The 10,747-nt window shown below is 44.1% G+C and overlaps 1 protein-coding gene across 2 annotated transcripts; it reads right to left on the bottom strand.

Annotated features, from left to right (window-relative positions):
* Positions 1-3,631: 3,631 nt before the first annotated feature.
* Positions 3,632-9,364, bottom strand: atg10 (ATG10 autophagy related 10 homolog). Of its 2 annotated transcripts, none has more exons than XM_083991924.1 (7): positions 9,097-9,364; positions 7,790-7,896; positions 7,546-7,698; positions 6,934-7,117; positions 5,315-5,412; positions 5,132-5,229; positions 3,632-4,444 (listed from the first exon to the last, which is right to left on the bottom strand). In XM_083991924.1, exons 2-7 carry the CDS (start codon positions 7,892-7,894, stop codon positions 4,321-4,323), a joined length of 762 nt encoding a protein of 253 aa, XP_083848050.1. In that variant the 5' UTR covers positions 7,895-7,896; positions 9,097-9,364; the 3' UTR covers positions 3,632-4,320. The 2 variants fall into 2 exon arrangements, with proteins under 2 accessions (XP_083848050.1, XP_083848051.1); XM_083991925.1 differs by lacking the exon at positions 9,097-9,364 and adding an exon at positions 8,894-9,058.
* Positions 9,365-10,747: the final 1,383 nt, after the last annotated feature.

The raw sequence follows: 10,747 nt of genomic DNA, 5'->3' as shown, positions 1-10,747 counted from the left end.
CTCAGTCTGGTCTGGTCTCTGTGGACTGAGGTGAGAGCAGATCATCTAATCATATAATCAAAGATCATTTTAAAGAAGATGCTGACTTCAGTGGGATTTTGATAACTGATGTCATGTTATCTGGTTCACCTGTTCATCAGGCCCAGAGGAACAGGACACGTGTGGCCCTGAATCTGAACTGGAGGTTAAAGATAACAGATTTGTATTAAAAAATATTAATAACTGCTTTACCTGATAGATATAAAAAGCTATGTGATGAACTTCACCAACAGCGAATAAGAGCATCTCCATTAAAGGTCTCTGTGGTGTGAGCATGAAGCTTCCCTTACCTTAGAAGAATGAGTCGTTACAAATACATAAGTGGGCGACGCACCGAACCTCGGCTGCCATGTTGCATCGTCATTTTTTACGTTCAGTGGCAGCGTGACCGTAGGTAACCACGGAAACTCAGCGGAGCTGTCGGCTCGGGAGAAAGTTTTCCAGGTAGCGCCTGTTAAAACTGTCACCACTGTGTAGTGTGAGGAAGGACGGAGACACTGGGCCCTATTTTCCTGGCGCAACTCAGGGGGGGCGCAGCGAGGCGAGCCCTGGCGCAGTGGCATTTTCCTCCAGTGCAACAACGTGCGCAGCGGATTCGGTAAATTGGCAGACTGCTGTGCGCCGAGATGGGAGTGGTCGTGCAGCAGGGGGAGGTGTCGACAGATTCACCTTGGCGCAGTGACAATTTGTTGCCGATAGACCGCGCGGAGAGTGCGCCGAAAGCTCGCCAGCTCCAACCTGGTCTACTCTCAGCGCAAGGCGAAGCGCAGCCAGCGGACTGGTATTTTGACTGCCCAGCTCGCAGTCACCAAGACCTCACAGGCAGGTTTCCACAGTTCCAGGCACATTTAAATGCAATTAATAATAATAATAATAATAATAATCACAATAACCCCTATTGTAACTATCTGAATCAGCACATACACGTATATCTATATCGATTGTCCCGTCACACTGATGACAGATCAAAGGCTGTCGTCATGCGTAATGGAAACTCAGCCTGACTGAATTAACACAGATGAAACCAGGGAGGGACTGGGACAAAAAAGCAGCCGTGGATGTCCCAAGAGCAGGTGTTGACACTACACACTGTGCCGTTGCGATGATCAGCTATTTATTTATTTACTTATTGATTTATTAGAGGCCAGCGCCGCATCGTCACGCGACCATAACAAATAAAACTGAAAACAAATAAACTATCATCTCTCACAGCAAACCACAATCAGCCTCGGCATCAGATAGTGAGCAGATATTCACATCTCCCATCTCAGGTAAATTCTAAAGAAAAAAGAAAAAGAGAGACGCTCCGTGATGCCTCCTTTACGCACAGCTGTTTGTTTATGTTGTGATCTGTGCACACGGGTTTAAATATAGGTTACTAAATATGAGTGTCTTTATTAATGGAAAAGGTGTGTGTGTGTGTGTGTGTGTGTGTGTGTGTGTGTGTGTGTGTGTGTGTGTGTGTGTGTGTGTGTGTGTGTGTGTGTGTGTTTTTTTTTTTTTTTTACTGGGCAACAGCTCTCAATATGTCAGAGCAAACCTGGATAACATCATAACCTCCTCCCTCTCAGACTACTTTTGCATCATCAGCCCGTGAGGTCTGTTCGCGCGACCGGACACTGCCAGCTTGGACCGGACAAGAACATCAGTTTCCTCCCGTCTCACTTGCTGTGAGAGATGATAGTTTATTTGTTTTCAGTTTTATTTGTTATGGTCGCGTGACAATGCGGCTCAATAAATCAATAAGTAAATAAATAAATATAGCAGATCATCGCAACGGCACAGTGTGTAGTGTCAACACAGCAGTAATCCATCCTCATCTTTCATCTGTGTTAATTCAGTCAGGCTGAGTTTCCATTACGCATGCCGACAGCCTTTGATCTGTCATTAGTGTGACGGGACAATCGATATAGATAAACGTGTATGTGCTGATTCAGATACAATAAATAGGGGTTATTGTGATTATTAATTCCATTTAAGTGTGCCTGGAACTGTGGAAACCTGCCTGTGAGGTCTTGGTGACGTGTGCGCACCAAGTCAATTGCCTCCCTCTTCCACGGTGAAATCAAACGTGCGCCTTGCGCGCGCGGCGGATTTAAAGGCGAGGAGAGGAGCTCATTTGATTGGTGAAGATCTGACTCGGCTGTGTCAAACCCACTCCACGCCTTCTCTCCTCCCTCTATGCCATTTGCGCCGGTGGGAGGGAAGTAGGCGGGATGCGCCCCGCTGCGCTTCGAAGGAAAATTGCAAACTGCTCCTGGACACGCCTCGTTGGCGAAGCGAACGCGAAGCGCAGGCCTGATCCGCTGCGCCTGCACTAGTTTACGAAAATAGAGCCCACTGATGTTGCATTCAGGTGCAGTCAGGCAGACGGCCGTCGGCAAACCAACCGGATGTCATTTTACTCGACGAGAGAAAGACGGTAAAACGTGGGTCAGGTACTTGTTTACAAGTAGGGTTTCATGTCCCAAACAGATCAGGAGAAGCTGATGCATGCTTTTATCTCCAGTAGACTTGACTACGGTCTTCTGACTGGACTCCCCCAAAAAACTATCAAACAGCTGCAGCTCATTCAGAATGCTGCAGCTCGAGTTTTAACCAGAACAAAGAGATCAGATCACATCACCCCAGTTGTTAAGACCTTACACTGGCTCCCAGTCAGCTACAGAATAGATTTTAAAGTTCTGCAAATCACTGAATGGTTTAGGTCCAGAATACATGAATGACATGTTAGTAGAGTATAAACCCAGTAGAGCTCTGAGATCTACTGACTCAGGTCAGATAGTGGAGCACAGAGTTCAAACCAGACATGGTGAAGCAGCATTTAGCTGTTATGCTGCACACAAGTGGAACAAAATACTGTACCAGCAGAAATGAAATCAGCCCCAACTGTCAGCACTTTTAAATCCAGGTTAAAAACATTTCTCTTTTCACGTGCTTATAACTGAGCTCTTTTAAGAACTTAAAACTTTATCTATTTTCTTTTATTTTACCTTTATTTGCTCTTGCTTTTAACTCTGTTTTTAGAGTTTTGTTTGTTTTTATTCTGTTTTATGCTTCTTTTTTTTTTTATATTTTGTCTTTATGTAAAGCACATTGAGTTGCCTTGGTATGAAATGTGCTATATAAATAAAGATGCATTGCCTTGCCTTTACATAGACGTCTATCCTGTTACATGCAGCGTCTGTTGTCCGTCTGATGTCTTCCCGATTTCACGTGAATGCAACATCAAGAATACGTTCCGATATGCAACTGCACCGCTAGATGGGGGGAATTCCTACATATTATACCTTTAAATTACAGTAACAAGGCCACAAGAATCAGATCATCACATCAAGGTCCCGTGGATCTGCAAACTCTGGCCAATGGGCCATATGTGGCCGGTTGGGCTTTTTAATCCAGCCCGTTGCATATTTGAACACAATTGTCCAAATTATAGCAAAGAACCCCAACTTTGATGCACTGGCAAATAAGGGTGAGCAACAAGAACAACACTGCTCCACTGAAACTGAATGGAAGTTTTCTTTTACTTTAATGGCTTTTACATGTCATTTATATTATTTCACACAACCAGTCTCCAACCATCTGATAGTGACCCTTCCATCAAATTTTAAAGCCCATTGTGGCCCCAAATGGTTTGCCCACCCCTGCTGTGGGCTGTACCATAGTGCTGGGACAGGAAAACCTCTGTTGACTCAGGAAAGACATGTTTGCCATGTTTCTTAGACCTAACACAACATATACAGTACACACAGTGGGTTGTAATGAGTAGCACCGGTGCTATTCAGTTGCATTATGGGAAATGTAGGATCAAGAAGTGGAGTTCAAACTGACATCTTCAGGTTTATTGATCCAGAGATGTTAAGATCTTTACATTTTGGTGGAGTTTAAGTAAATCAGTCTTTAGACGTAGCTTCAGGAGAGGGTGGACAACATGTCAGGCTGAGCCGGTTGTCGATCGGTGATGCTACAGTGTCAACAGGAAGTCCCTTGGGAACACCAGTGCAAACTCCACCAGCAGAGATCAACCTTGTGTTTGTGCACATTTCCCTGTGGATACAAAAACACACAGTCCCAACACCGGCAGTCTTGTCCTGCTCTGCAGACGACCATGGTTCTCCATTTGGATGGATGTGTCCTGAGTGTCTCCGTGTGACTCTCCCAGGCTCCAGAAGATCCTGTACCTGAGCCTCTCTGTATAAAAGCTCCCTGTTATTCCTAATTCGGAGTCTACTGTGTTTTGTCAGCCTGGTTGATCCTCAGAGTCCACAGAGAGGAGCCTCAGTCTGGATCAGAGCTGCTGTGAGAGGCTGCAGGACGGAGATGGGTGCAGTAGCTCAGAGGGACGTCCAGACCCACCACAGGACCCACCACACTGAGCCATGTCAGCACGTAGTTCACTGGTCTAAACACACACAAAATACACAAACACCTCAGTGAAGTGAAGGATGTGATGCACAGTGTGTAAGCATGAGGAATTAGAAATAAGCCTTCCGTGATCCTACACTGGAAAAAAGGCCACTCCAAAAATAAGCCATAAAAGATATTTTTTGCTTGTAATAAGCTAAAAAATCTGCCAATGGAACAAGTGAAAATTCTCTTGGTAAGATTTCTTGAAATAAGAAATTATATTTAAGCCTCACAAGATAAGAGTGATCTTGAAATTAGCTGGGAAAACTTATTTTTAGCTATATTTTACTAGTATTGTGATGTTTTGTGTCTCATAATAAGCTTGTGATGCTCAAAAATAGTACTTTCCCTTCAAAAGTAGCATCTTTTTTTGTCATCCTGTTTGTTTCAAGTGTATTTAACTAATTTTTAGTTATATAATTGTGACTCTGTTCTAGATTTAAGTCTACCACCTACTTGAAATAAGATTAGAGACAAAATGTCTTGAAGTTAGGTTTCCTGACTCATATTAGGCAATGCTCTTTTGCCATAATTTACCATCCTGTCATCATCTTAAGTGTATTTACCTTATTGTAAGCTCTACAAAAGTAATATTGTTCTAGATTCAAGACATTCACCTACTACATTCAAGACATTAACTACTTCTTATAAGACAGACAAAATGAAAACTATAGTTATATACCTGTGCTGGTCCTGAGCCCCCTGCATCACAGGCCTCATGAACTCCTCCGTCCTGCAGGGGTGGAGCATGAAGAAAGGCTGACCCAGCAGAGGATGCTCCTGACACACACACACACAGATAGAGATGATGTCAGCGGAGCATCACAGAGGGAGACGACCAAAGCTGCTTCAGTGCTGCTTTTACCTGCTGAGTGACTGTACTGAGAGGACTGCTCTGAAGACGCACCCTGAAGTTTGGATGAACAGATCCCCACACCTCCTCCAGGGACAGGCTCCTCCCCTCTGACACACAGACAGAAGGAGAAGAGGGAAAAAGGAAGTGAGATGAACTGTGCTACAAATTTAGCAAACATTCCTTCCAGAGCTATGTGAGCTATGTCAGTGTTACATGTGATTTATGCTCGTTAGTTTCCATTCCCTTCTTCTACAAAAGCTTTTAAAGGGATAGTTCAACATTTTGGCAAATTGGCCCATTGCCATAATCACTAGTTTAAGGAGTAGGTTCGTTACCTTTAATTGTCGGTGCAAGCTGTTTTTAGAACGGCAAACCAGAGCCGCGAGCTGCTCAGAGCTACGCTATGGAGGCTAATGGGATTTCTTGGTTTCCCTCATCAAACTCATCAAATACACAATCCCACAACTCCAAAACGCTCTGGTGGACAAGTTGTGACCTGCACCACGCTATGAGATAATAATGGAACGTTACGAGACAGAGTTGTTTTCAAGGTAAATTCATGCAAAACCACTGATGCGCGTTCCCATCTGAAGCAATTTTTCGGCAAGCAGTCTCTGCATTTGCCTCAAAAACTATAGGGATTATGGCAATAAGCCAATTTGCCAAAATGTTGAACTATCCATTTAACATTATTAGTCATTAACATCCCTTAAACCTCTAATAAGCTGCTTATGGACTGGTCAGTGGTCAAGTTAACCAAGGCTTGATCTGCCCAGGTGTGTTCATGTGACAGAGGTGGAGTTGTTATTTATAAGCAAGAAAGTCACAACTGTGAATAAAGTTATTACTATGACATGAGAAGAAACGCTGCTATCTGCAGGTAAATTCAGTTATAGTGCTATTTAACTTGGGCTGATTAGTAGTTCTGCATCAGTTACCATGGTGATTTACGTTGGTTACACCTGAATCATGTCGTAGGACTGAAAACCGAAAACCCAGAAGTGTTTTACTCAAAAATCATCTCAATGACTTCAACTCCAGCTTTGTAGTAAAGCCAGAGCCAATCCAATGTGTTCACAGAGCAGAATTATTATAGGGCAATACACACATAAGCCTAATTAATTTACTTTCTTATTGTGAGATGTTAAATTCTGAAATTGACCTCATATGTATATTTTTGGGTATTCTGTCTCAAGATTCAAGATTCAAGAATACTTTATTGTCATTGTACAATTGTACAACAAAATTAATAAAACACAAATAAGACACAAGATCATTTATGATTATGTGTTTCTCTTCATTCTATTGCTTTCAAAGGTACTTATTCTGAGTATCTGTTTATTTTATGTAATTTTTTTCTACCAATTCTCTGGAGCGATTAGTTCACAAATAATTCAGAAATAAGTGGGAAGATTCAGTATGTATATGGTAAGTTCAACAGTTTCAGCCTATACTGTATCATTTTGACCATTCAAAAAACAAAAGCGAATGATTGTATACATCTGCTTGTATTTATTTTGCACCTATGATCAAATAAATTAAATGAAATAAGTCACTGTTACTGAGGAACTCTGTGGCCCCACATCTGGTGACAGTTTAAAGGACACATGAACAAAGTGTGAACTGACCCATAGTGGAGGCTCTGAAGTAGAGCACTGGAGTCCTGTAGCTGCAGGAGTACAGGATGTGATACTCATACTGAAGCACTCGGCTGCTGCCTTCACACACTGTGCACACGCCCTCATCACCATCATCTTCATCCTCTACGTCACCTCTGATGGTGTCGGCGTCAGCTGAGGCAACGAGACCAGACTGTGGAGGGGAGAGGAGGGACAGAGGAGCTCAGTCTGGTCTGGTCTGGACTGAGGTGAGAGCAGATCATCTCATCATATAATCAAAGATCATTTTTAAAGGTACATTGTGTAGGAATTACTCCCATCTAGCGTTGCGGTTGTATATCGCAAGCAACTCAATCGTATTTTTCATGCTGCATTCAAGTGAAATTGGGCAGACGGCAGACGGACGACAGCCGCTGCACGTAACGGCATAAACAAGCCTCTATGTAGACAAGTGGTCCGTCACCACGAGGCAAAACAAAACACATGAAAAACAGACTTTTGAATGAAATAATTGATTTTCGTGAATAGATAACAGGAGAAGTTACACAATGTCCCTTTAAATAGTTGCTGACTTGAGTGGGATTTTTAAAAACTACTGTCACGTTACAGTAGGTGAATCACCTGTTCATCTTCCTGTTGCTTCTCATCAGGCCCAGGAGAACAGGATGTGTGTGGCCCTGAGTCTGAACTGGATCCTGCCTGGTCCCCAACCGGGTTCAGGTTAATGACGACTGACCTCAGAGCAGTCTTCCTCAGGTAGCCCTCCTGTGATCCCTGAACCCAAACAGTAAAAGTCACCGTAAAGTGCTTGCATGCATGGACTGCAGGCGGTCTAACAGCGACGAGGGGAACAGAAGCTGCTCACCTGGACCGACTCCCAGCTCCAGCCGTCTCTCAGCTGCTCCGACTGCTGCAGGAGGAGCTGGCAGCAGCAATGGAAGGCCTCCTCCTCCAGCACACAGGAGCTCATGTCTGCAGGAGAACGTGGAGTAGAGGTGGACTGATGCAGTTTTTAGTTAGAAATCAGATGTACAGGGGGCGGTGTGTGGCGCAGTGGTTAAAGCGTCCGCCCCATGTAGAGGCTACAGTCCTCAACGCAGGCGTCCCCGGTTCGAATCCCGCGTCGGGCAGACCTTTCCTGCATGTCATTCCCCCTCTCTCTGCCTCCCCCTTTCCTGTCTATATCACTATGTGCTATCAAATAAAAAAGGCAAAAAAGCCAAAAAATATACTATAAAAAAAAAAAAAGAAATCAGATGTACAGTAAAAGCAGGAGGAAACATAACACTGTAAACTACAAGCATATGCACTTCTACGGAAGCCCCGAGGCTCTGAGGTGCTTTTATTCCCTTACAGAAAAAGCACATGAACTTCACATGTGATTCACATGTGATTTTTCACATGTGCACTACATGGTAACACATGTGTTACCAGGTTGGGGCGTGTAAAACACCTTACCACATGTGGAAAATGGGTTCACATGGGAATTCACATGTGAGTCACATAAAATTGGGCCAAAACCACATGTTTCCCATGTGCAAATAACTTGATTCCCATGTGCAAAATTTTTCACATGTGAAGTTCATGTGTTTTCTGTAGCTAAGTGTTTATTTATTTGATGTAGGCCTATTAGATTATTTAGCAGGGACAGTGCACATTAATAAGCATTGCTGTAGATGCGCCAGAGTTATCCAACATAGCTATTTTTCATCTGTATTCCCTGGACAGATGTTACAATGTAGGGAGAAGGCACATTAATACATGCAAACAATAAAATGAGATACAAATGTCAACAAAATGAAGACAGTATCCTAGACAACAAACATAATCAAACACTAAACAGTCACGCAGAGCAAGAACACAGACATGAAAAGCATGCAGAGTAGGCTATAGCCTACTGAACATAAAACAGACTGAGCAGCAGAGCATGCAGGTTCACAGTCCGACAGTTTGTTATTGTAGTACTGACTTCAACCACAGGAGGCTCCGACTACAGACAGACCCTTCCATATAAACCGTCTTTGGTTTTATTGATCAGTTTACAGATTATCACCCCACATCCCGTTTATTTTGGCGAGATAATGAGCGAGATCCTTCCGCCTCAGAGCTCAGTCAGTGGTCAGTTTCTCTGTCGTCACTGCAGCTCTGCACGAGGAGGGTTTCACTTCCTACCTGCCTCTGGTCCGGCCCACGTCCTGGTCCTGGTCCTGGAGCCTCCGTCATGTGACCCTGCTGCAGGATTAACAACACACTCAAAAACCAGACCCTGATCAGATCCAGATCCTCCTGACAGCACGGTGCTTTACTGCTGAGGGGACGGCTGCCTGGCGGCTTCTCTTCCGGGTCGCGAAATCACGTGACAAGGCCACGCCGTCACCTCAGCCGGTGATCACATCCTAAACCCTGTTACACACCAGACTTTACGCCGATAGTGTTGACAGCAGCGTGCACAGGAAGCCCGTCACAGAGCCACAACAAGCTTTTAGTCACAGAGCCGAGTATCATTCAGCCTCATCCTCAGACTGCTGTTGGAGCTGCGCGCCGCTAGATGGCGCCAGACTGCTGCTCCATGGTCAGCTGCAGACAGAGACAGAGGGGTCTGCTCTGTTCTGCAGAGATCAGAGGCAGGGTGGGGGCTGCTGGTTGTGTGACTCAATGCGTTTTCATTGTCCTACTACTGGATCTGGATCTAACGCTGCAGGCCGGTCATTGACGTCAGAGGTGGTCATCATGTTTGTAGGAGGTGGAAGGTGAAGGCAGGTGTATCAGGACAGGTGTGCTGCCAAACATCTGGAGTTGGATTGTGTGGAACAAACACAGCAACAGCAGCACAGATCTCCACTTCACCACTGTATCAGATGGTGTCTGGTATAAAACCTTGTAGCTACAATTGCCCACTATATATTATCTTAATAATAGGCCTATCTTAATAATTAATAGCAGGACTATCTTCCTATTCCCTAGCATAAATTGACCTACAAGGCAAATATTTACATTTCCTTTTCGTTTCATTTAATTTCCTTACACACTTGGGCCTGCTACCTGTAATGACAGATTCTGGACTTTTGAGTCACCCCTTCCACATTTCACCAGCATAAAAAGAAAAAGAATAATTTAGGCTACTGGTTGTAGGTGAAAGTATGAAAATTTGCACTCTCTCAAATATTAAGGGCAAAATGCCCCCATATGGACAGTCTGGATCCCTGAATAGTCAACAATTTATAAAGGAATCATGCGATCATGTCCCCTATTTTAACCATCCATCCATCCATAGCCTACTGATTATCAGTCTGGGTCACTAGAGCCAATCCCAGTTAACACTGGGGGAGGGCGGGGTTCACCCTGGACCAGCCTATCACAGAGCCACATATAGAGACCAACAATGCACATGCACATGCACGCTCACGTTCAGTTTTGCACTATCCAATCAAACTAGTGTGCATGTGTTTGGACAGTGGGAGGTTTTACTGTAGAGACTGTCGAGGAAAAAGCAACAGCTCCACCATGAACAGCATAATTCAGTGTGGTCATGTGGTCAAGATTGTCAAATACAGATTTGGAAAAAACTACCGCCAGTCCCGACTAGAGCAGCATTCCTGGATCTGAACAGTAACAGAGCTGTTCACCAGAATGCACTATCCTCAGGTTGGTCATTAGAGAGGGACAGGACTGTTATAAATATTTCATTGTCTAAAATCCCAGACGCCCTGTACCATCATTTTTATACTGTAATAATGACCACAGCTTTAATACTGAAGCTCCAAGGAGATGTTTAACTTCCTGTCTCAAACACTAATGATGCCCAGTGAAACTCATAGGCAGC

The sequence above is a fragment of the Trachurus trachurus genome (assembly GCF_905171665.1).
Source record: "Trachurus trachurus genome assembly, chromosome: 17".
In the NCBI taxonomy this organism is placed as follows: Eukaryota; Metazoa; Chordata; class Actinopteri; order Carangiformes; family Carangidae; genus Trachurus; species Trachurus trachurus.
This window is presented reverse-complemented; position numbering and strand designations above follow the sequence as displayed.